The sequence below is a fragment of the Panthera pardus genome, unplaced genomic scaffold (genome assembly GCF_024362965.1).
Source record: "Panthera pardus isolate Hobbes unplaced genomic scaffold, ASM2436296v1 HiC_scaffold_21, whole genome shotgun sequence".
NCBI classification, from domain to species: domain Eukaryota; kingdom Metazoa; phylum Chordata; class Mammalia; order Carnivora; family Felidae; genus Panthera; species Panthera pardus.
Genome location: NW_026526777.1, coordinates 6,463,999 through 6,490,689, shown reverse-complemented (window position 1 = coordinate 6,490,689; position 26,691 = coordinate 6,463,999). Strand labels below are relative to the sequence as shown.

The window sequence follows — 26,691 nt, the reverse complement described above, 5'->3', positions numbered from 1 at the left end:
TAATTGCCCAGGACAACCAGCTTCGCACAGAAAGTCTAAACTAGATTCCGCATGTTGTGATTTATAGGCCCCTGACCGATACACAGAATTATGGTGAAAAGTCACGTAAATAAACGGCCATGCCTCTTTCCCGCCGCACACCGAGGGGAGCATCACTCCTGGTGCTATCTACCTGTCCCGATCCAGAGCCCTCATCCAATGGTCGAGCTCTTCCCGGCTGTCTCCATGTCAGAGGACAAAACTCAGATAAAACGGAAGGAGAATCTCGTCACGCAGGAGCACTGACGGACTGCTTGGATGGCTCCCCCGTGCTGCGCATGCAAACAGCCACGTCAGTTCTTGCCTCTCAACAGTGGCCAATGGTGGGGGGGCTCCTCTGGTTCCGTCAGAGGAAAACGAAAACAATGACCGATGACTGCTCATTTACCTTCTTCTTGGATTTAAAGACGTTACACCTGAAGATATTGCTGGCACCATCTCGGGCGATATAGCTGAAGATCTTCAGGTCTTGGGAATCATGAGAGACGTAGAAGATCCTACAGAGAGAGCAACAGAAAAACGCACTGCAGGTGGCATTAGGGTCAAACCCCCAACCAGGGGACCTGTGTTCAAGGACACGCTCGCTTCTTCCTACGAGAGCCACGATGCAGGCGGCACTTTCACCAGGACACTGGTGAAACAGTGACACGACGCTGGGGGACCTCCACATCTAGAGGAGCGGGCATGGGGAGGGGACGGACCCCACGCTGTCACCGGGCCGCAAATCTGTGCTGGTAACGTGTGTGCTAGAGGGACAAAAATTGTTGTTGCCGTCCTCATCAGAGCAATCAACCTGCATCTCACCCACGGAAACGGGGGCAAGTTTCCGGATACCTGTTCCCAGTTGTCTCCCAACGAGGAGACTTGGGAGCCGGCAATGTTGGCCACGCCTGCCCAGACGAAGACGCTCAGTCTCGTTACCGTTAAGTCCCTCAGTGGTAGTGACCTCACCTCCCGTCCTCTCTGGGTAGTGACCTCACCCCCACAGCCTCTGTGTGTTCACTCCGCTGTTCCTCCCCCCCAACCAGCATGCACACTGTGGGCCGGGCGCTATCCCAGCCCAGATACATAAAGGCGGCAGGACGCCCTAAACTCTCAGACCTCGTGTACAGATCTCCACAATGAAACAGAAACCGAGTGCTCTGAGGAAAAACGGGCAGAGTAAGGGACAGAGCGCGGCGGGGGCTGCTGTTTTAGCCAGGGAGGCCGCAGGGCCAGCACGAAGGCGTCACGGAGAGCCAGAGGCCTGGGTGTGAGGGAACCACCGGGGCAAATGCGGTGCAGGAAGTGGGAACGGCAAATCCGAAAGCCCAGTGGCATTCAGAAGGTGCTAGAAGTGTTCAGGGAATGGCCAGAGGTCAGTGTGGCTCAAGTGGAGGGATGTGCTGACAGGGTCATCCAAGCAGCCAGAGGCCAGAACATGGCAGGGTGTTGGGCGGGGGGGGGGGGGGGGGGGGGGTGCCCTGAAGGGTGGAGCTTGCTTTCCAGGTGAGGCGAGAAACCACTGGAGGCTTCTGAGCGGAGGACTGAGTCCCCGACGCTCTGAACGGAAGGATCTCTCTGGGTGCCGGGCGCCAGAGGGGAGGCAGAGGGGAAGCTGGGGAAAGTCATAGGCAAGGCCGTGATGGCTGAGGCCACAGCGGGCCTAGACAGGGTGCCACCCGGCCCGCCCGGTCCCAGCGCTGCTGGCATGGGGCAGGGGAGGGAAGCAGACGGGGTACATCAGTGGCACTAGTCTTGGGAGATCCAAGGAGAGGATCACTCCAGACAAACAAACACTTCCGGGGCCGCATCATTTCCATAAAACACCTCTTCCTCAGTAACAACTCTCATCCAAGGATTTAACAAGTCGATCCGTTCTGGTGTATGTCAGGGCTGAGTACTTGGCAGAAAGAGAACGGGATTTAGAGTCGTACCCTCAACTTCACCACTCACGAGGCAAAAGCCACGTAGCCCTCAGAGGCTGTTACCTGTAAAACGGGCCTACTCGTTCTTCATACCTCATGGGCTTACCTGGAAGATGAAATAATGGGCAAAGTGCCTTTGTACTTCTTACTGATATGGTCTCTCAATGGCCTTTTTGCTGAGGTTCTCGCCAAGGACTCCAAGAAGCCCGGGAGGGGCGCTCAGAAAAAAGTGGATACGGAGACGAACAATCCTGGCAAGAGAGCCAAGTTCGCCTTGGGGAGCCACTCCTCTGCTCACTGTGCTAGAAGTCCCGTCAGTACATCTCGCGTGTCCACCCAGCGTGAATGGCACAGACTAGACGTGCCGATGTTTAACGCGGCTTCCGAGAAAGAGAGTGGTCAACCGACTACTGTAACTCAGCACCTCCCGCCTGAAACCCAGGCCCACCCCTGGCAATCCTAGAAATCCCCTCTTTTTCTTATTGTTTAAAGTTTTAGTCACTTGAGAGAGAGAGAGTGCACACAAGCTGGAGAGAGGCAGACAGAGAGAATCCCAAGCAGGCACCTGCCTCACTGTCAGTACAGAGCCCAACGTGGGGCACAATCCCACAAACCGTGAGATCGTGACCTGAGCCAAGACCAAGAGTCAGACGCTTAACCAACTGAGCCAACCGGGTGTCCCCATAGACCTCTCTCTTGAACATCTCAAAGCTCCTCAAATTTATCGTGCCCCCCACCGAATTAATCATCATCCTCGCAATTCTCCCAGCATCGATACTTTCCTTCTCTCAGGAACCATCTTGATGAGGAACACTGGATCCACTCAAGCCAGAAGCCTGCACCACACCCTTGACCCCCTTCCTTGTTCTCCATTATCTGTTGCTCATGACCAAGTTCTTTGTAGCCCGTCTCCTCAATACGGCTTAGGAACGTATTTCCTTCGTCTCTACGGTACTGCCTTAGTTCGCAGATCCTTCTTTCTCACCTGGGTTTTTTAAAAATTTTTTTAATGTTTATTTTTATTTTTGAGAGAGACAGAGACAGAATGCGAGTGGGTTAGGGGCAGAGAGAGAGGGAGACACGGAATCCGAAGCAGGCTCCAGGCTGTCAGCACAGAGCCCGACGCGGGGCTCAAACTCACAAGCTTTGAGATCACGGCCTGAGCCGAAGTCGGACGCTCTACCGACTGAGCCAGCCAGGCACCCCTCACCTGGATTTTTGCAACCCATCTACTGTCTGTCTCTGCTTCCTAGCTCACCTATGGCCAAACCATTCTCTACACAGCTAGCAAACTGGGATAATCGGAAACACATCTCATTATTTCCCTCTAAAAACCACTCAAAGGCTTCCGACTTCCCTCAGAATAAAGTCCGATCCCCTCAGCATGCAGTATCCACCTTCCTGCTCTTCTCTCTCTCCAGAGCCCTGACCTACATAGCCCTCCGGAACTAGTCATGTACACCCACCTGCCGTTGCCACTGCGGTGACACCCTTGGCATCCTTCAAGACTTGGTTCAGAGACACCTTCCTGCCCACCCCGCCCCCCAAATATCATTGGGCTGCTGAACCCTCTTGGGCTCACCGTTACCACAGCACATCTGTTACACGATGCTATTTAGGCTCGAGCTCCTTAAAGGAAAAAGGACTACATCCTGGTGGCCCCCGTGCCAGCATGGCAACTGGCACATAGAAAGTTCCTAATGCCAGCTGAGGACGGAGAGAGGCATCCATGCTGTCACTAACGAGCACCCACGACGTAGTCTGTCTGGTTATTCGCTCCCCGTCCGCTGGACGGAAAGTCGGTCGGTTCAGCTGTGTCCTACATAAAACTCCTTCCACTTCTGAGTTTTTAATTATTACGGAATGCCCTAAGGACAGAGAAGTAGATCTACAGCTGAGAAGGCGGCCAGGAACGGCGGGAAACACAGGTTACCTTTCCCTTGACGGACAAAGCCCCTTTCCAGAAACCGTGAGGACAGCCTGTGTGGGGAGGCAGTCTCTGCGGACTGGAGCTCTCTGGAGAGGGTTCTGTGACGTCTGAGTGCAGAAACTTAACGTACCATTGCAAACAGAACCACCTCTGGCGAACCAAAACGTCAGCTAGTTAGAGCTCAGAAAAGCATCTGCCGACACAATCGAGGGGCACGTGCGACCTCATTCGCCACGTAACGCCACAGGTCCAAAATTCCGGATCTAGAAACATATTCCATGAACCCTTATTTCTCTCCACCTTGGCGTGTGTTGGGGGCGGGGGAGAAGTCTGGGGCAGTTTTGATCCTGCTTCCAAAACGTACCTCCAAAAAAAGTACTTCCGAAAAAAGTACCTCAATGTTCTCAACTTTCAGTGTAATCGCCAAGGGCAGGATATCAGAGTAGTCTGCATACTGTAATAACGAGCGCTAAGGTTTTGTGAGGTTTTGTTCCTTCCCCCTTCGAATTTCTGTTTATTTTCAAATACGCACAGAATCAGAATTTTCACCTCCTACTGGAACTGTTATGCTATCAAGCCACAGCGATAAACTTTTCTACAGATTGTTATACCCATAAACTTATGATAAATGACTGAAACATAAAAAGTACTATGGACAAACTGGATTTGGAGCTTATCCGGGAGCTCAGGTGGATGGAGTGATAAAGAACCGCCAGACCCACCATCAATAACCCCCCTCTCTTTGACTATGAATCTAAAGTAAACTTGTTCCCTCTTAAGAGCACAGGAGAAAAAAAAATCAAACATAGAAAGACACCTGTGTGGTCGTCAGGCCTGGTTCCAACCCAGGGTCCTGCCACTCAGGATTTGTCGGCAATGGGCAATTCGCTCCCTGACAGAATAGTCTCTTTTTGGGAGCTTCTCATCACTTGGGAATTTTCACACAGGTTGGAAATCTACCAACAGGATGCCTGAGTGGCTGAGCGTCTGACTCTCAATATTGGCTCAGATCATGATCGAATCCTGCACTGGGCTCTGTGCTGAGTGTGCAGTTCACTTAAGATTCTCTCTCGGGGCACCCGGGTGGCTCAGTCACTTAAGGTCCAACTTTGGCTCAGGTCATGATCTTGCAGTTCATGAGTTCGAGCCCCGCATCTGGCTCTGTGCTGACAGCTCCCTCTGTCTCTGCCCCTCCCCCGCTTGCACTCTGTCTCTCTCACTCTCTCTCTCAAAAATGAATGTTAAAAAATAAATAAATAAAGATTCTTTCTCCCCCTCTGTCCCTCTCCCCCGCTTGCGTGCTCTAAAATAAAATTTAAAAAAAGAGCGAGCGAGAGAGAAAGAAATCTACTACCAGGAATAGAGCGGAGGGAACTGGTTGAAAATGCTGGCCCTGGTGTGGGACGGACCCGATTTTAGGCCCAGGCTCTGCCACTCGCTAGTGGGTGATATCCGGTCATGATCTCCCCGTGGTTCTTCGCCAGCGAAGCAAGTTTGATCGCAGGGCTGCACCTCACCCCCGGGGGTTTACAGAGCAAATGCCTGCATCGAGAGGAGCCTACAGCAAGCGGTTAGCAAACAGGACCGGCGACCGGCGACCGGCTCCCATCACTTCCACACCACCGCCCTGACTCCCCGCCGTGGGGCCTTAGAGACCAGGCCCGTCTTTCCTCCAAAGGGCAACCTTTTGAACACCCGGGAGCTACCTCTTCTCTCAACAGTGCTTGAAAGGGCCCATTTTCATCCCTCACTGCTCAGGCAGGCCTGCCCTGGGGGCCGCGGGGGCAGAAAGATCTGGGTTCAAGCCTTAGCGTTTCCAACCTCCCAGCTGTTCACCTCCGGCAAAGGGCTCAGTCGACACAACCCCTTCCTTCCTGAACAGGGAAAGTAATAATCTCTTCACGGGATGAGGGGTGAGAAAAACACGTCCCCACATTTAACACAACGCCCGACACACGTGCTTGCCCGGTAAGGAGGACCTCCCTCTTCCCTGTGCACCTCTGTACACACCCCGGCCTTCCGGGACCGCTTCCCAAGCAGTTCACAGAGCTGAGTCACGTTCCTGAAGGGATGTGAACATCACCAAGCACTAGCACTTGGAGAACTATTTTCCACGCCCCAGAATGGAATTTCTAGCAAAGCGTCTCCGAGGGTGGCTTTTTATTTGGTTACAGCCTCTCGCTGCTGCCTCTGCTTTGTGATCTCTTCCACAAGTTCACTAGTGTGTAGTCCCTGGACCCACACTTGTCCCCTTTCTACAAAGTGGGATGTTCTTACCCTGGTCATCTTCTCACATCTATGACCCACGATTGTACAGTCTCATTCATTAGGACCCCGAGGCGCAGACACACTTAAAGGAGGGATGCCTTTTTTTTTCTTTTTAATTTTTTTTTTAATGTTTGTTCATTATTGAAAGACAGAGAAGTCAGAGCATGAGCAGGGGAGGGGCAGAGAGAGAGGGAGAGACCCAGAATCCGAAGCAGGCTCCAGGCTCTGAGCTGTCAGCACAGAGCCTGATATCATGACCTGAGCCGAAGGAGGACGCTTAACCAACTGAGCCACCCAGGCGCCCCAGGAGGGACACCTTTTTCTTCATGGTTTTTAAACGTTCTATTTTTTTTAAGTTCTAGTGTTCCTAGTTTGAAGATCAGATAGTTCTCCACTGAAGGAAAGAAAAAAAAGAGAGAGTTAGAAAAATGGAATGGGGGTGGGGGGATGCCTGGGTGACTTAGTCCGTTAAGCATCAGACTCTTGATCTCAGCTCAGGTCTTGATCTCAGAGTCATGAGTTCAAGCCCCACGTTGGGCTTCATGTAGAGTGAGGAGCCTCCTTAAAAACAAACAAACAAACGTTTACCTCTGATATTTTCACTGCAGCCATGACTTTAATATACGGGTATTTCCCCTTTCACTGTTCTCTGACCCCTGCCCCGTCCCCACTCGTTCCTCCCCTCCGTGTGTTAGGATGGGACCAAGTGACCTGTAAGGTTTCCCCTCTGGTGTTTCAATGTGTGGAGACCTCTTCATCGTAATTGTGTTTGAAGACGGGAAGAGGAAAGGTGGGGATGTACACAGAGGCTTGGGAGCCTCCCCTCATCGTGTGCCACTGTCCCCTGAGCCTTTTCTCTCATCCTCAGCCTTTCCCAAGGGCTCGCCGCACCCAGACGTTCAGCGCTCTCAGCAATGGCTGCTCCCTGCCTATGACACTGTGTACTTTTTAAGGAATGCTATATAAAAATCTGGGTAGCCACATGATTTTCCTTCATGGCCTTGCCTTTTTGGGACCAACTGGAATCACTTATGTCGCCCTTCCGTCTTCAAGTGCTCGTCCCTTACTGCCACTCAGTCTCTGGCTTACTGTCACCACCTTCTCTCTGAATATCACGGCCTCTAAGAAATGACGTGGCCGCGCCCCCAGGTGCTAATGCTGTGCCCGCTGCCCTCATCTCCGTGGGGACTGCGCCTGCTGACTTTGGAACCTACTAGCTACAGGGAATGCGAAAAGTCAAGAGTAGGGCTTCCTGAGTCTATGTCGATGCTCCCCCTCATCTGAGACCCACAGATGCGGAGCCCCCCTCCTCCCCAAGGGCCCCCACACCTCCTCCTGCTTACAGGGGGGGGAGGCCTGCCGGGTGGGTCTCACTAGCCGGCCTGGGGCCTGCCACAGAACAACAGCACGGAACCCCAGGGCAGAGGGTCTAGACCCGGCATGGAGCCCGGGGCACAATATTTTCCTCCTCTCCTAAGCCTTGAAAAGACCACACAAATATCTTTCCGAGTGGTTGTCAAGTTGTGGGATGGGCAAATCCTGAGAGTGGGTGAGACAGGGCACGGGCAGATCTTCTGCAACCATAAGGTGCTGTACAAATACTTTTAGACCGTGAAGGTGCAAATGGGAGAGCAAAGAGAAATCGTCACCGTTCCCCCAATATCATCATCTCTTGGGGTGTGTGTATGGGGGAGGGGATCTCCAGCTGGAAAGCAGCATAGGTTTTTCTCTTGAGGTCCCCAAAGTCTGGGCATTCCTAACCCCAGAGACACCCCAAAAGGACAAAGGGAAATGAACTTGACTAAAAAGCTACCAAGTGACGAGGATGAACCGTGAGATCATGCCCTGAGCCCAAGTCAGACGCTCAATCCATGGAGCCACCCGGGTGCCCCCGCCCAGGCCTCTCATTTCTAATGTAATCTAGATAAAACTGATGTTCATGGTGATCATTTCTCTCTTCTTACCGCTTTGGTCTGATTACCTTTTCCTCTCGCTGGATTTCCAGGACTCTATCCCTTCAGTTGGTTTTCTTTCATTAGAAGTTACTTCAGTTTCTGTCTTTTTCATCCCTCATGTTAGCCGTTCTTGACGTGAGGACTGCCTCCCTCAGACGTTTCCTCGGGCCGCCATCTGGCGCGAAGGGACGGTGATGAGCTCACAAAACGGTGCCACAGTTCTTCGGGGAACTGGTCTGCTTACGTCACAGCCGCCCCAGGTGCTGGGACACAGCGTCCACGCTCTGAGTGTCGCCCTGCTGGGCCGTCTTCACAGACCTGAGCCCCGACAGCGCGGTCTGGAGGAAGCCGGGGGTTCCCGGGCCAGGAGAGACCTCGAGAGCCATCTAGCCCATCTACTCAACCGCAGGCAGAGATTTGCAAACATCGGAGCGGATTTCTAAGGTTTCTTCAAGGAATTAAAGTATACGAATGTCTAAGTGATTAGTATGATCTACGGTGTACCTGGGGTAAGAAATGAGCAATCCACTGAGTTCTAAAATCCAGTGAGACTCAGGCACATACGCATTGCTCTTTGGAAAGTCGAGTTAAGGCGCCCTTGCGGCCCGTCTCAGCAGTTAATGGATGTGTTAATTTCACAGCTGTTAAATTCTTTCTTCCGTCCCTGAAAATCTCCCCTGCTTTGCTCGAGTCGACCACAAACCATCACACAGCACTTTCTAAATGCCCAGCACCGCGACAAGCTCATTTCCTCTAGTTCAGTGCTTGACAGGCAGGCAAAAAACCAGGCCAGTGTCTCTTAGCCAAAACCCCTCCATATGCTTCGAGGCGAACTTCTCTCTGACGCTGGTAACTTCTCCAAAATAGCCGTCACCTGTCGTCGGCGTGCAAAAGCCAAGCTTCACACGGGTTGCCAATTCTGTCTCCTCTGTTCCCGCGTTTGTTGGCTGGGTTTACCCACGCGGTGTGTTCATGTCTTCTGGGGTCAGCTCAACCTTCCCACACTTCTGAGGATCCTCAGGCTTCCCGAAGACGTCTGCTCAGAGACGCAGCTCCCCTTCCAGAACCAGAGAGCAGAGCGGAAAGCGGGGGGGCCTCCCCTATAAAGCTGTGTCTTCCTCTCCTTCCCCACAAACAACTGATCTCCTTGCTTTCAAAACCGTGAACACTTCTCTTCTTCGAGTTGTGTGTTAAGAGATGAGTCACGCATGGGTCTTCCCAATGCGAACATCAATTTAGTCAATCGGAAGTTCACGCCCTTCCTTCCCCACTCGCCTGTGCACCTTGAGACCCCCGTGATTTCCTGGAACAACAGAGCCACAAAGCCTCAGTGGAGGCCGCAGGCCCTTCTGCTACTCAGAGCCACTTACGACTCGGAGCCATAGTCTCCTCAACTGCAAACTGGCATGAGAAGAGGCTCCCAGGACTGTCGTGCGAATCAAATGGAAGGATATACGCACAGTGCCTGGCACTTAGTAGGTGCTCAAAAGACTTCACTAAATTGATCAGAGCACTTGCTAGTCTGCGGTGCGTCCCTCCTGTGCCAGGCTGTGCTCTAATCACTTTACGTGCAAAGTCTCCATTTCAGAGAGGAGGGAACAGAGGGGTTCCTCGACTTCCTCAAGGTCACGCAGAGCTGGCCAGAAGGTATCTGTGTTCATTTCCCAGGGCTGTAATATATCACCACATCGGGATGGTTTAAAACAACCATGATTTAGTCTCTCAGTTTGGGCGTTCAGGAGGTAGAAATCAAGGTGTTGGCAAGGTTAGTTCCTTCCAGAGGCTCCGAGGGAGAATGCGTTCCACGCCTCTGTCCTGGCTTCCGGTGGCTGCCGGCGATCCTGGCATTCTCCGGCTTTCCGCTGCCTCCTTCACACGGCCGCCCGCCTTCTTTGTGTGTCCTCTGTGTTTCTTTCTCCGACCCCCCCGCTTCTTATGAGAGCATCAGTCACGAGATGTGGGACCCATCCTAATCTGCGATCTTAATTACATCCGCCAAGTCCCTCTTGCCAAATAAGGTCACAGTCACAGGTATCAAGGGTTACGACTTGGACCCATCTTTTTGAGGGACACAACTTGGTCTGCTCCGGTCTCTGGGCCAGAATCTGAACCTCAGCAATCTTAATTCCTAATTTCTATGTCACCTGCGCGTCTCCTTGGCTGATTACAAACTGGCAAATGTCATTTGAATACTAGATTGTCATTATTATCTCTCCACCCAGCTAGAAGGGGGCGGTAGGGTACATTTATGCCACCCAGGAACTCTGAATCTCCCTCTTCCATTTAGCTTTCCACGTCCTCGATGCCTTCACACTCTCTATGGTTGCCCAAAACTCCATCCTCACGTGGGTCAGATTTCAGTGGACGCTCGGGGGAGGGGTGCTCGGTTTCTCTGCTATCCCCGACTGCCCACCTTCCACCCAAGTTTCTTCAAATAGACCAACCCAGGAATTCAGATACTATAAATGTCAGAAGCTCACCCTAGTTTCTCCAAAGGCAGTCCTCAAATCACCCATCTGGAACTTCCTGGGATTCGTCCCCTAACGCCCTCTGTCCCTCTAGTTCCGCATCCCCAGGCCTCTGGCTCAGCACATGGGAACTGCGTGTGCCCAACGGGAAACGAGGAGAGGGCACCCACCGCCCTTCCCGGGGCTCACAGCGCCTGGCTGGCACGACCAGGTACTTTTCTTTCCCCGACTGCACCCACCGGCCCGCCTGCTTCTCCATCAGAGCAGATCTGACGGCACTTCCTCTCAGGACAAGGGAAGCTGCTGCTGGGGGTGGGGGCAGCAACCCACCTCTCACACACACCCCGGGACGATTTATCCTAGGACAGCTCCCTCTCAATCATGACTCAGTGTCTTTTTTTTTTTTTTTTTTTTTTTTTTTAACTGCAAGGGACCACATATCTTTACTTTCAGGCCACAAACAGATCTGGCGGGCCGGGGGCGGGGGACTGACACAATCTTGATCCCATTTCAATTTCCAATCCCTTTTTAACGTTCTTTTCTTTTCACTTTTTTTTTTTAATGTTTATTTTTGAGAGATAAAGAGACAGAGCACCAGCAGGGGGAGGGCAGAGAGAGAGGGAGACAGAATCCGAAGCAGGCTCCAGACTCCGAGCTGTCTGCACAGAGCCTGATGCAGGGCTCCAACCCAAGAACTGTGAGATCATGACCTGAGTTGAAGTCGGACGCTTAAGTGACTGAACCCCAACTTCTATGTTCACTTTGGAAGTTTGGGGAAGCGGTGGGTTGGGAGGCTGGAGGAAGCCAGGTACGAGGGTAGGGGGATGTGAGAAGGTTGTAAAGAAAGAAGGGTCCTGGCTTGAGAATTCTTTTCTTCCTGCTGCAGGCCAGAAGCTCTCTCCTGCCCTTGTCTGTCTTCCCACTACCCAAGAGCAGCTCTTGAGGGGTTAGAGGGCTTTGGAGGTGGTTTGGCCTAATTTATCATCCTAAGAAACACATGTCTTACTCTACCCACTCTAACCCCGGCCCCACACTGCATTGTCTCGGGAGGCAGAACGGAGCCCGGTCCAGAGCCTGTCCTTGAGGAGCTCGGGGTGCTTGCTGGACAGTGGGGCGAGCACAGGGCGTGGAGCAGGGCACCGGGCACGTGTGCGACACGGAGCCCGCCTGCTCCCGGTAAGGGTGCACGGGTGGGGGGGGGGGGGGCGGTCTGCCGTCCGAGCAGCGCCTTGAGTATGTGCAAGGTGGCGGGGATGATGGAGGGGAACGCTGCAGCCTGGGTCCTGGCAGGAAACAGATCACTGGAGCCATCCAAGGTGAGCTTAGGGAGGGACCATTTACAAAGGCGAGGGCACCGTGCAGGGAAACCTGAGGGCAGCACGGGGCCCGAGGAGCTCTCGGCGCCCCAAGGCCTGAGGAGCAGGGCAGTGGGCGGCTGCCGGGACCCAGAGAGAGAACTGTGTGCCACCCGGCAGGAGCTCTTGTGAATGGAGGTGGGGAGAGGGCAGCCCACTGACGGTCCACACAGGCCAGCCTCTGTGGGCACCTGGCCCGGCGGCGGGTCTGGAGGAGCAAAGGAAAACCACCCATCAGACACAGAGGAAGGGACCACATCCCCTGCAAGGCAGTCTGCACATAGAAAGGCACGGAGTCCTGACACAGCACGGTCTGCTTTGGCACCAGGAACAGGGGACATGCGAGGGACCAGCAGGAGACGGGAGCAGAGGGAGGTCAGGACCTGCTGCGCAGAGCCCAGCTGTCACCTTGTGTGCTCGTGGCACCGACGGGAATGACGTAGTTGGTAGTCACGGTGGTGGAGGGATGGAGTCTGCAGGAGGACAGGAGAAGAAGGGAGGCCAAAAAGAGGCCACTGCAATATGGAAGGTCTGGGGGAAGAGGAAGAACTTGGACCGGGGCCTTGCCAGTCAAAGGAAGTGGACTCGAATGTCTGCTTCGCTGCTTCCCATTGTGAGACACTGGGGGAGTCTCCTAACCATCGAGTTTATTTTTTGCATCCCCAAACATACAAACAGTCACGAGAATTAGACCGGGTGAGTCAGGTGCCAACCATAGGGCACGGTGATCAACACAGCCTGGACTTATGCAGTGCACATCCTGTGCAACCAGGCTGGTTGGCCCCGAGTCCAGGCAAGAAAAGCTGAAGGTCTATGTAAGGCAGCAACAGTGATGATGGGTAGCAGGATGTGGATTCCAGAGCCATTTCTCTGGATGCTGGGATAAGGAGGGGGAGGGAGAAGATCCTGAGTTGTACGACTTGGCTGACGGGGGGGTGGGGGGGGGGTGGACTAAACACAAAGGAGGTCGAAGGACGCAGGAGCAGCTGAGGGCACAGGGAAAGAAGGGTGTGGTTCCACACATGTTAACAACCCTGAGGGGCCACCAGAGCACTCAGATGGCCCTGCCTAGGAGACAAATGGGAACAAGGGATCAGGGGAGAGGCACAGACTTAGAAGCCACCAGGACACAGAGGGTGGCAGTAGCCGTGGGAAATAGGAGGTTCCCCCGGAGCAAGTAGAGAAGGAAAGGACGGGGTTCACTGAGAATCCTGTTAACAGTATTGATTGAAACTAAAGGCAGAAGAGGGGGAGTCAGCAAAAAACAAAAAACAAAAAAACAGGAAAAGACCAGGAAGTAAGAGGAACACAGGAATCCACCATGGATGTGCGGGAGGAGAGAGTCTCCGGAAGGAGGAAAGGTCCACGGCATTCGGTGCTCTGGAGGGACCAAAGGGGACGAGGACGCAGAGTGGGCCACGGATTAGCAATGGAGACGTGCCTGGTGACCGCAGCAGGGGCGATCTTGGCGCGGGGCACAGAAGCCCAAATAGAAGGAGCTGAAAAACGAGTGGGGTTTTGGAAATACGTGCGGAAAAGCGCAATCATGCCCAAGAGTCTGGCAGTGAAAGAACAAGATAAGAAGGGAGGCTTTGGGAGTAGCTTTTCTTTTCAGATGGCAAAACCTGAGCCTATTTATAGGCTAAAAAGTAAGAAACAAAACAGAAATAGCCTCAAGCTCCAGGGGGAAATACAGGGAGAATGAGGTCTGGAGATCCAGGCCAGACGGCAGGAGACAGGGTCCAGGTGCAGAGCCAGTGGGGGAAGAGTCAAGTGCGCCGGGACTCTGAGGCTGCCAGAGGTGGGCCGGTCCCGCCCCGGCTTGTCGCCCCCTCCTGTCGTAGGGTGGCTACGCCCCCCCGCTCGGCAGAGGCAAGGCCGTCCTGACGTGCGCGTAGGAGTCGTCTGACTGAGACAGAGGCTCAGTACGGGTTTTTTTTTAAGTCAAGTGTCCTGGTTAGAGCAAAGGCTGACTTAACTGCTCCCGCCTGCATTTTACCTGTTAATTCCCTCTCTTTCTGCAGGGTGAGGACGTCTCTCGGAGATGTGACGTGGATCCAGACGAGGCCAGAAAGAATCGGCTGCGTCTTCTTAGAGCGGAGACGTGCACACATTCATCCTGGGGCGGACGGCCCGAGGGACGGGGCTCCCGGAAATTCACGGGGGCGGCGAGGGTGGGAGGCCTGGCCGGGGACACCGGAGGCTCTCCCGGGACCTGGTTTAGGAACACTTGCAGTTTCTCTCTCGCATTTAGCTTGTCAGATTCTTCTTTGTCAGCTGAAGCGCCTGACAAGCTTAATTGTTTCCTTAGGGCTTTGTCCTTCCCATCAGCGAACAAAGGCAATTGGGAAGGATTTGGGTTTAGCTTTTTTGATACTAAAAACAAGCAAACAAAATAACACAACAACAACAACAAACAGGGGCGCCTGGGTGTCTCAGTCGGTTAAGCATCTGACTTCGACTTCGGCTCAGGTCGTGGTCTCACGGCTCATGAGTTCAAGCCCCGCGTCGGGCTCTGTGCTGACAGCTCGGAGCCTGGAGCCTGCTTTGGATTCTGTGTCTCCCTCTCTCTACGTCACACTTTGTCTCTCTCTCTCTCAAAAATAAACATTAAAAAAAATTTCTTACCAAGATAGATGTTTGTATTTATATGTGCACCCACACGTGCACATCCATACACTCCTAGATATTTCAATCCGCGTTTGGGTGTAAATATAGGTAGAGCAGATCAGACCACTGGCCCACCGCCTGGACGGCCGCTCTGACTCTGAAAGGCGATACACCAGCAATACCCCACCTCTTCCCGCAGTCAGGAGCCCCTAATGACGAATTAAGTGCCATTGGAAGACGACAAGCTGACATGTAGATGGCGTCCATCAGGGGTTACCTCCTGAGGCCCCTCTTGCTCCTCCCTTCCCAAAAAGCTTTTATTGAGGCCGGTGCTAAAACCGGGATGAGCACATTCGCCGTTCAGTATGGTTTCATTTCTCCCATCCACCCTCTGATAGTTACGAATTATCGGTAAAAACTGCAACAAATTGGACAAGAGGTAAAGCCAGAGACCAAGATATTGCACGGACAAAGATTATTGGTCCCGTAAGCAAAGAGCTAACGGTACAGCAGTAACAGGGGACAGGGCTGGCATCTTTGGCCAACTGGAGGAAGGACGCAGATTTTCGAAGGCGGCCTTGCCGCAGGGTTAGTCCCACAGTAGGAAGACATGTTTGGCTTGCTCCCTGAGCAGAGCTGAGCAAGGTCACGTGACCTCTCACTTCTCAGGGCTCCTGACTGCACGGCTGCCTTTTTAACAGTCGTCTGTGTGCTGTGTATTATTGTCCATTAGAACATATGTTCTTGATGGTCTCTGGTTAACATTTTTTTTTTTTAATGTTTATTTATTTTTGAGACGGAGAGAGACAGAGCATGAATGGGGGAGGGGCAGAGAGAGAGGGAGACACAGAATCGGAAGCAGGCTCCAGGCTCTGAGGCATCAGCCCAGAGCCCGACGCGGGGCTCCAACTCACGGACCGCGAGATCGTGACCTGAGCTGAAGTCGGACGCTTAACCGACTGAGCCACCCAGGCGCCCCAAGGTTAACATTTTTTATCACCGTCTCCAAACACTTTCACAGACGGGTAGCATTCGGCGCTCAACAAAGGTTAGGTTGGCTGGTTGACTCGACTGTCCATCCACCCATCCGATCAATCCTAGATAAAAGTCTACAGAATAAATGTGCCCACTTCTTGGGAATTGTGCAAAGACTTATGAAGAAATCAATTCGATTTAACAAATATGCATCGAGCACAATTATGTGCAAGACGGCAGTCAAGGAGACAAAGACGAGTAAGATGTGGCTCCCACTAAGAAATATTAGATAAATAGCTACAGGATTGAACTTAAGGACTACAGCGCCTTGGGTACAAAGAAGAAACGGAAATGAGATCCCCGCTGTGGGGGCGGGGTTGAAAGCAGGAAACAGTTCCTGGTGGATGTGGTATTTAAAAGACACCTCGGGATTCTTATTTGAGAACTTGACAGAAACGTTATTGAACCCAGAAGACTCGCTCAATCGTGGTTTGACCGTGACTGCCACCAGCCACTGGGGAAGGCTGTCAGTCCTCCACAGCTGCTTCTCAGGGTCTCCTAATAAAGGTGTGGGGACTTGCCGGCAACTTAGCCTAGTTCCTGAATTCTACGCCTCACCCTCTGGGTCTCCCAGTCATGCTCATCTCTACAGTCTGAGGTCTGTGCCAGCAGAAAAGCAGCCCAGTTCACAACTGGCTATAGTCTTCCTAGTGGTGGGTCATCATCCCCTTCCTAACTGTGCCAAGATGCAAAAAGGAACCCAGAAAGCTTCCCAGCCAGGACCGAGGGACAGGGCATGACAACACAGAGTCTAGACTGGTGTGCAGTGCGGAATGCCCAAGCAGTCACTGGGGGATGAGCTGGGACAGCGTCCTTCTACGATCCTGGAGACCATCTGGTGATAGTAAGGGCTGGTCAGACCAGGGCTATCGCTCCAGACCGAAAGCAATCTTTGCTTGCCTTTGGGGTTAAGGTTGGCCACACAGCGGTCCTTCCCCTGGCCCATCACATGGCCCTACATCCCAGTGTCAAACACAGACCCTACGCCAGGTTTCCCACATCCGCGTGAATCCAGAAACACCTAGCGTACCATAAAGGTTCTTCCTAAGCAAATCCTCTCCCTTTACGTGATCTGAAACCCACAGATCAATACGAGATTGGTTTGTTTTGAAGACGATGATTCCTTTAACAAGATGCAAATGCTTCTTGGGCTGATAACGTAAACTCCATCAATCATTCAAACACTAAATTATTAAGCAAGCTAGAGACTGTTCTCCCTCCTCCTACAGAAGGACAGCCAATGATGAACCTTCCTGGCTTGAGAAGCAAAATATTCAAAGATAACTTACAATGATTATTGATACCAGAGGGTCTCTCCTTGGAACCAATAAACCATAGGGCTATGAGGCCCATGTATTGTCCCAAACTCAAAATTCTGCAAGCATGTACATGAATGAATTGTTACAGGGAGAGAATTCAGTTTTACCAGACTCTCAAAAGTATTTGCGTCACATAAAAGGTCAACAGCACCCTACGGATGCCCGGGCCAGTGTCTACCTGTTAGCAGGGAAAGGGGTCAAGGGCAAGATGGCTGGCTGTACTTTGCATACACTCTCCCATCTGGGCCTCTTCAAAGCTTTGCAAATTCCAAATGGATTCCCTTTATGCATGTAAGGAGGACAAAATGAAACAGGAATGGAATTTCAAAGTAAGAAATCACTTAGAAGGAGAACTGGGACCAGGCCTGGATTCTCGGTTCCCCTGGTTCTTCCTCCACAGGGTGATTCCCTTCCCGGTAGACAGTGTTTAATGATGTGAAGTCTTCTAAAGTGGGCCTAATTGGATGTTCCATTGTAAGGGTAAAAGAGGCCTGCTAAGGTCTGGCACAGAGAGACTGATCCAAAGGTTTAGCTTTGATCATTCTGGAGGCTCTTCAATTTTCTGCTGTAAGTAGATCTGCTCACTATCTGCCAGCTTTGTGCTTCAGGCCATGGAGAAGGGCAGAGGATGAGGCCACCAAGAAAATAAGGAAGCTTAATGGCCTTTTCGAAATGAACATTCTAGTACAAACAAATGGATCGAGCCTGCCCTAGCTTTGTCACGTGGCATTTACGGAGCAGCTACGACGTACAAAGACCCTTCCGGGCACCAGGGATACAGTGCACAAAACATGTATGGTTCCTGCCTTCGTATTTAGAGTCACCATGGTAAAAGTTTCCATTCTTTTGCCATGAGTGAATGAATTTAATAATCAGGGAGGATCCACCAGAGGCAGAAAGCCAGGGAAAGAGCAGAGGTAGAATTACCAGAGAGCCAAGTCGAGGTCATGGGAGGGGCCGCTCCCAGCACCTCCCCAAAAGAGGGTGCTCCTTCATTTACTCTCTATTCAGACTGTCACTAGTCTGAATGACCCAAGCCTGACAGACTGACCCCCGTCTGTGCCTCCAAATGCTGTCAGCTCTGTTGTCCAGTCTGCCCTTTATCCTGACTCCTGGGCAATGTCTCCCATGTCCACCTCCCTGACACAAGTCCCTCTGCGAGTGGGGTGTTTCCCTAAAACCCTACTGTCAACGGCCACCCTGGAACCCCGAGTCAAAGCCCTCACGGAAGGACTGTAAACATGGGTGCGGAAGGAAGGTCCTGATATATTACCAAGAGAAAAACAGGTTCGTCGTAGAACTACTTACAGGACAACACTGGGTTTTGGAAAAACATCTGAGTGCACATTTGCATGTGGAATGTTCCTAGAGGGAATATGAAGGAATATTTGACTCTTCCTTTTGTAAGACGTCTTCACAGGGCGCCTGGGTGGCTCAGTCGGTGAAATGCCCGACTTCGGCTCAGGTCACGATCTCACGGTTCGTGGGTTTGAGCCCTGCGTCGGGCTCTGCGCCGACAGCTGGGAGCCTGGAGCCTGCTTCGGATTCTGTGTCTCCCTCTCTCTCTGTTCCTCCCCTGCTCTCTGTGTCCCTCTCACCCTCTCAAAAATAAAGCTTAAAAAAAATTAAAAAAAAAAAAAAGTCTTCACTATTCTTAGTGGCAAGCATATATTACGTGGCCATTTTAAAACTTATGCCTCAGCCATATTCCTCTGAACACTTCCTGAAAAATGTCACAGAAAGGAGTCACCTTGGGGACCATGCAGAGCCGGGCTATGCCTTACCTGTCTCTGCATCTACACGGGGCACACAGTGGCCTCCAGAGGAGGAGAAGAGAGAGGAGGAAGGACAGAGGAAAAGGTAGGTCTTGGACGTGTGCACCAACACGTGCACGTGACAAAGAGCCCCTAGGTGTCAATAAATGACGGGCCAGTGAGTCCCCCAGGGGGACTTACGGTGCTTCTGCGTGTTTACCGAGACTTCCCGAGCTCAAGGGACTTTGCCAAGCCCACGGAGAGGTATGAGAATTGAAGCACAGAACCTGCTTTCAAGGAAACAAAGAGGACAGGAACAGATAAAGAATGCATATAACTATGTAGGACTGCAAGCCACAGAAAGGCAGGTAGAAAACTGGAAAGGAGAGGAGAATCGATAGGTGGGGGAGGGTGCGAAGTCAGACCACGAGGAATGGCAGGGTGGTGGGCACCGGGCTTTGGGAGGGAGCCGAGGGCTGACAGATGTGCTCTCGCACAGGGCAGCAGGGGTGAGGGAGGTTATTTATTTCAGGATAGGGGAGAGCTGAGAGGACCGGCAGGGAGGGATGGAGAGGCTAGAGGAGGGCAGGCCCATGGGGAAGAGACCGGAGAAGCCGGGTCTGGAACACAGGAGGGCAGGGCACAGAGGGGCGAGGACGGTAGGCAGTGACCCACGACGTGTGGAAGGGGAGGCGGATGCGGAGGAAGCTCACGGAAGATGGGGGTCACCTAGGGAGAGGGAGGGTGCACAGAGCCCACAGGTAGAAGCAGGTGAAAAGGACTTGGCACCGAGGGGAATTAACGCCGGGGTGAATGAGGGATCACAGAGCACCCCCGGGGAACTAACTGAAGCCAGAGAACACGAAGGATACTCTTTCCCCTCTTACTTCGTAAGTTTCTCCATGCGGAAAATAGGGCAATTCCTACTCATGCATATGTATGAAAAGGCACAGTCTATGAAAGGTTCTGACACCAGAGGGAATAAAAACATCAACTCTACAGGAAACATTACTCGCTGCAGTGATGGATACTCCCATCCCTCCACGGGCGGGTCCAGAAAAGACAGGAGGAGCCTGGGAGAGATCTACAGGTCAGGCTGCCTCCAGATCCCTGGTTCCAGTCCAGCAGGGGCCCCTCAAGGCCCTCCCATGCAGGAAGGCTGGAGGAGGCTCAATCTCAAAAAAATATGGGAAGATGCAGGGGCGCCTGGGTGGCTCAGGTCATGATCTCACGGTTCGTGAGTTCGAGCCCCGGCTCAGGCTCTGTGCTGACAGCTCAGAGCCTGAAGCCTGCTTCGGATTCTGTGTCTTCCTCTCTCACTGCCCCTCCCCGATTCAGTGTTTGTCTCTCTCTCAAGAATAATAAACATTAAAAAATTAAAAAGAAATATGGGAAGATGCAATCGCCCTGTCCCTTGTACAGCACAGAGCACAAATGGGACCCAGGTGTCTGAGCTCCAGATCTGCTCATTCTTCTCTGACCTTCCAGGACCCCCGGTACCCGGGCCCCCTGTCCCACTCCTGTGGCAATGGAGCAGTCTGAGGTGGGGACTTGGGCGTGTGGAGCTACGAAGGGAGGGAGGTTGGAGAGTAGAACTGTCTATCTGGGAGGTCTTGATCCGATTTTGTGGGGGGCAGCCTGGATGTTGGAGAGCCATCTCTAAGAATCCTGACAGCTTTTCTGGATCCACAAAACAACAGTGCAAGTAACTACTACGTATTCTATCTTTTCTCCTAATTACGGGATTCTACCTATATGTTACAGGTTAGGATAGTATCTGATTCCATTAAAAAATAACATATTTTTGGGGCGCCTGGGTGGCGCAGTCGGTTAAGCGTCCGACTTCAGCCAGGTCACCATCTCGCGGTCCGTGGGTTCGAGCCCCGCGTCGGGCTCTGGGCTGATGGCTCGGAGCCTGGAGCCTGTTTCCGATTCTGTGTCTCCCTCTCTCTCTGCCCCTCCCCCGTTCATGCTCTGTCTCTCTCTGTCCCAAAAATAAAAAAAAATAAAAAATAAAAAAAAAATAACATTTTTTAAACCTGTTATCTTAATCCCATGGGACCTCGACTTTCTGCCTTTCTAGGGGTATTATTATCTCCTTTTAAAAATGTCAGTTTGTTTGATTCCACTGCTGATTTCCAATTTGTGGCCCCGTGCTTCTCCCTTCTCTCCCTAACAAGAGGCTGGCAGACCCTGTCCCCTCCTCTGATAAAACTTCTCCTTTATGAGTCACTGTGCATTCCACCCTCCTGAACGCCAGCCTTTCTTCTGTCCTTACTCTCTCTTAGGGTGGATGCTCTCTCGTTTATTTGCAAGTCTTTAAAAATGCTGCCTAGGATTTTTTCTACCCCACTTTCATAAAAACAAAGTATGAGAGGATACTTTCTAAGCTTTGGCACTTAACCCAACCCCCCATATTCTTAAAGATAATCCACTGTCTTCTGTCTTCCAGTTTTGCTATCAGCCTAATTGTGTTCCTTTATAAGCAATGTATTTTTTTCTGATCTGGATGGTTTTAAAATCGGTGTCTTCCACATTCTGTGGTTTCATTACTAGCAGTCTAGAGTTTAAGAATCAAACTCTTTTAAAAAAATCAAACTCTTTCGGGGTGCCTGGATGGTTCAGTCAGTTAAACGTCCAACTCTTGATTTTAGCTCAGGTCATGATCTCACAGTTCGTGGGTTCGAGCTCCATGCCGGGCTCTGTGCTGACATTGGGCTGTGTGGAGCCTGCTTGGGATTCATTTTCTCTCTTTCTCTCTCTCTCTCTCTCCCTCTCCTGCTCACACGCACTCTCAAAATAAATAAGTAAACATTTAAAAAAATCAAATTCTTCTTCTTTACTTTGCTTGTCATTTAATGTGATTCCTGAATCTGAGGGTACTCACGTCGCCTTCATTCTGTCTGGCTGGATCATTGCAACTGTTGGCTGTTAACTAAGTGAAATATGCTACCACAGTCCCTTATTTTCCAAGACACTCCCAAATGTCACAGGTTTATCAATCCCCAGGAGAGAAAACAGTTCATTCACCTTAAAATCCAGGGGTTTCTGTCCTGCAAAACGTTCTGCATTTTGATGGGTAACTCTGAAGTGATAAAAACATGAAGGCAAACGAATGTGTGGGTTTATCTTAAAAGGGGGATGCCACTGAACAGAGCAGTGTACCCACCCTAAGGACGGGAGGACAGTCCTCCAACGACTAACTAGTTCGTGATCATGGGAGAGTCACCTACGACGTCTGAGGCTTCATTTCATCCTAAGAACGGGAATGACTGGTTCTATACATGGGGTTGCCTTTAGGATTGACATAACCTTGGTCCGGTCTCGTCTGACTGTAGATCCTTTGAGGGTAGGGACGAGGTCTTGCTCGACCAGATAGGGTCAATTTCTTGCTCTTTCAATAATACTCGGATAATGGACAGAATCCCTTCAAGCACATCCTTTCCGGCAAGCAGGCCGTGCGGGTTTGTCTGTGTAGGTGAAGGATGTGTGGGAGGAAAGGGCTGGTCTTGTTGGTGGCAGGTGCTACCGAGTTAATCAACAGCGTGGGTACGAGGATATCGGGTGATGTTCTGTCCCAGCCACGGCCCCTCGGTAACCTGGCATCCCTGGTGATCACCTCCCCCCAGCCCTCCCAGAAAAGACTCTGGCTGCTCCCGGCCTCCAGCTCACAGGGATGCCCCAATTCCCTCTGTGCACCTGCTGCTGCTCTGGACCCAGCCCCCAAAAGGGATGCTTTCTATTTTCCCAGCATCCGGGGACCAGCTCTGGCCTCGGCCACTCAGCAAGCTTCTCTGCTGTCAAGGGCTCTGACACACCTCCTACAAACGAAAATGAACTCTAGCCTGGGGGAGGCCCCCCCCCCAAGTTTGTCCCTTCCTCGTATGTTCTCTTTCAGCTCTAGAGGACTGTTCAGAGTGCTCTTTCCAATTTCAAGGTGCTGTTTTGTTACAGCTGAATGATTCTTTATAATTCTTCTGTGTAAATCACTGTGTGAATTCTGTCTTCCGATTGGACCCAGACTGATAAACCACTGTTTTCCTCGGTGCCTGGCACAATCAACAATACATATCGGAGCTCTCCAGGCGTCCTTTCCTCCCTTCCCCAGCTAGCCCTGAATAATTTATCTCTGACTTGTTCCAAATCACAGCACAGCTCAAAGTGGAGGGCCCCAAACTGGAACGCACCTCCTCTAATGTCTCCTCTCACCAACTGCTGGCATGTTAATTAATGACATTTCTGAGAACTGGCTGGACACCCTAGGGGGACCCTGCTTGGTTTGGTCATTTATACTCAAAACTGGAGACCTTCTCCCAGTCTGGCTCCTAAAGACTTCAGGTCAATTAATTTCCTTCCTTTGGTTAAAAAGAAGGATTTTTGTTTGTATGTCTGGCCCCCGGGATCAGAAACCTCCAGGGGACGGGTAATTCCTTCGGTTCCTAATAAGACTGAGAAATTTCAAAAGCACAGTGACTTCTGTAATGGTACCACTACTCCAGAGCAATTTTTTAACTTAAAAAAGAAAAAAAGCATGCCATTAAACCAGAAAGGGTAAAATATGGGATGTGAAACCTGAAACAAGGAAAAATAAGACATGAAGCCTTCATTTTTCAGGCCTAATCCTGTTCTATTCGACAGCCTTACCGTATCACTGATACAGTATGAAAATGTTCTTATTCAGGTTACACTTGACTGAAAGCTCAGAGGGACGGTTCACCTGTTACCATCTCGTGTGATGGTTTTACAGTGGGTCAGCTCTGCTAAACCAGAACTTGGCACTCCTCACACTATAGAGCTGCTGTGCAGGATGGCTCATGAGAGAAACCTGTGTGGCGTTTGGGCGGAGGAAATAAAGCAGGGACAGCTACGCTCTGAAGCATCATCCCCGGCCACGGTGGGAAGAAACGGACATTGAGGTATCGGCGAACCGAGGGTGGCCTCACTCTTCTGTGCTCCATAGCCGGCTCTCCTTCATAAATGTCCTCCTTCGTAACTGCCAGCCCCCCTGAACATCAAGGACCCTGAACAGAAGCATCTCAGCTAACTAAAAGGCGGCATCCAGGAAGAGTCAACAGCCTTCCGCAGAGGTCTGCACCTGTCCCCTCTGCAATGCCGCTCTCGCACGTGGACCCGCCTGGCATCCTGTGAACTCTGACTTATAAGCCACAGCGGGGCTGGCTCATGGCTCCTTTCAGGTCTTGTGTGGACTTTTTACTCCTTGGGTCCTGCTGCAATGGTGTAGGTCCAAATCCGGTAACAACTTCCTTGGGCCCAAACACTCATAGTTGCCTGCTTCCCTACTGGATAAATCCTGATTCACATATACACACACAAATCAAACACTCTGAATAATGGGTTCAAAAGAATTATATCTAATACGGCAACAATCTATGTAACTTCTTGTATTTAGGTTGGAAAATAAAACAGAGAAAACTGTAGGAATAAAGAATGAGTAAAAAATCTGGATTAAAGGCCATGACATAATCCTAAGGATTCTGGACAATAAATCCATCATGACCCAGGTCCTAACAGTATGTTAAACAAGAAAAATATAGTATGATGTCATTCTTTAAAAATGAATGCAAAAGTCCATATCATGAGAGTAAAACTGTTCTCTGTATTTTATACTGGTAAGACAACATCTGGGATTCGGTATTAAATTCTAACATATGGGCGCCTGGCTGGCCCAGTCGGTTAAGCATCCAACTCCTGATTTCAGCTCAGGTCATGGTCTCACAGTTCACGAGTTCGAGCCCCACACTGAGCTCTGTGCTGACAGTCTGGATGGAGCTTGCTCTGGATTCTCTGTCTCCCTTTCTCTCTGCCCCTCTCCCGCTCACAGTCTCCCACTCTCAAAAAATAAACATTAAAAATATTCTAACATATTTTAAGAGGAAATAATGTGTTCTGAAATCAGGAAGTCTAGAAAAGAAAAGTACAATGAAGAAAGGCTTCGGGAACGTTAGGGAAATGAGGTCTATGTATTTGTGGCTCCAGAGAAGAGAGCTAGGATCAAGGGGACAAAACTTACATAAACATAGTGAAAAGCACGGTCACAGCAAATCAGCACAGAGGACGGAGGTCTCATGCAAGCGGGGGGAGCTGGACTACAAGTCCACCACAGCGCTTTTAACCTTGTAAAATTCCATGAATTTAGAGGTCGCCTGGGGCTTGGCGAGGGGGAATAAGGGGTCCCTGCTGATGGGGACAAAGCTCCTATTTGGAACGATGGAAAGGGTCTGGAAGGTGGGGACAGCTGCACAACACTCTAAGTGTAATCGATGCCACTAATCTGTACACTGAAAATTGTTAAAATGGCAAATTTTATGTTCTATGTATTTCATCACAATAAAAAAGAAACCCATGCTTCTATTATTCTATGTGAGAGATGCAAAAAAAAATTAAATTTCAAATCTGAGTCAATAAAAGAGGACTCCGTTACCGATGTGGTAAAGGCATTTCTTTTGGCTGGGAAGAATGTGTTGTACCACAAAGGGGTTTTCCGCAAGCAAATGCTGCAGTGACCCAGTGTTTCTGCAGGGGCGCCTGGGTGGCTCAGTGGGCAAGCGTCCGACTTCGGCTCAGGTCATGATCTCATAGCTCGTGGGTTTGAGCCCCACATCGGGCTCTGTGCTGACCGCTCAGAGCCTGGAGCCTGCTTCGGATTCTGTGTCTCCCTCTCTCTCTGCCCCTCCCCCACTCATGCTCGGTCTCTCTCTCTCAAAAATAAATCAACATTAAAAAAAAAAAATAAAGACACATAAAAGCCAAAAGCAATTATGCATTCTTTGGCAATGCCAGTCAATCAAACCAGAGGGGTTCCTGAGGGGAAGAAACAGTATGCAAAGAAAGTGCATTTGTAAATGTCCCCATATTATCATGATGATAAATGTCCTCAGTGATGATGAAATGGGGCACACAGCTTAGAATAAAGTCCTCTTTCATCTACCCATAACACAGAGACATACAAATTTACAAGTACAGGGGCCAAAAACACCCAATTTAATACATAAGTGGGAAAGAAGTATCTAGAAGCCTGGGACAACACTGGGGAAACTTCATGCCTTTGTTCATACATGTGGGCTGCTGAATTCTGATAGGTTAGGAAGCGATCCATGAGAGACCTACAACCAGAAAGTCTGCTGTAGGGGGTTTCTTTATGGCGGGGGGAGGCGTTGCCCAACAGATCTGAGGGTTGTGACTTCAAGCCCTATGTTGGGCATGGACCCTACCTTAAAATTAAAAAAAATTTTTACACTTGTTGGGATGAGCACTGGGTGTTATACACAGGGGATGAATCGCTGGAACCTACTCCTGAAATCATTATAGCACTATACGCTAACTAACTTGGATGTAAATTAAATAAATAAAATTAGAAGATTTTTAAAAATTTTTCAAATTATTATTATTTTAAGTTTATTTATTTTGAGAGAGAGAGAGAGAGACAGTGTGGATGGGGGAGGGGCAGAGAGAGAAAGAGATAGAGAAAAAATCCCAAGCACCCACAAAGCTGCAAGGTCATGATCTGAGCCAAAACCAAGAGTTGGTCACTGAACCAACTGCACCACCCAGGCGCACCGCCAAAAAATATTGTTTAAAATTCACTGTAAGATTTAAGATTTCTTTGCTGTTTTCTACCCTCCCACCAAAAAGCATATATATATATATATATATATATATATATATATATATATATATATTTTTAAAGATTTCATTTTTAAGTAATCTCTATACCCAACATGGGGCTTGAACTCACAACTCCAAATTCAAGAGGCACAAAAAGCATATTTCTTCTTAAAAGTGAATGAATGAAAAAAGATGCACCATACTAATTGAAAGTAATCTTTATATAAAGAAGAATAGGGGCGCCTGGGTGGCTCAGTTGGTTGAGCGTCCGACTTCGGCTCAGGTCACGATCTCACGGTCTGTGAGTTCAAGCCCCGCGTCGGGCTCTGTGCTGACCACTCAGAGCCTGGAGCCTGTTTCAGATTCTGTGTCTCCCTCTCTCTCTGCCCCTCCCCTGTTCATGCTCTGTCTCTCTCTGTCTCAAA

General features: G+C 50.7%; 1 protein-coding gene across 8 annotated transcripts in view; it reads right to left on the bottom strand.

Moving 5' to 3' along the window:
* The window catches only part of LOC109276660 (carboxyl-terminal PDZ ligand of neuronal nitric oxide synthase protein), a 285,556-nt gene that overhangs the window by 43,997 nt on the left and 214,868 nt on the right, over positions 1-26,691 (bottom strand). For 7 of the 8 annotated variants that reach the window (XM_053908938.1, XM_019465760.2, XM_053908937.1 and 4 more), the window contains one exon: positions 428-536. In XM_053908938.1, the coding sequence (XP_053764913.1) occupies positions 428-536 (109 nt within the window). Of the gene's footprint in view, positions 1-427; positions 537-8,125; positions 9,362-26,691 lie in introns of those variants that run through there. The other variant, XM_019465763.2, reaches the window with a different exon arrangement.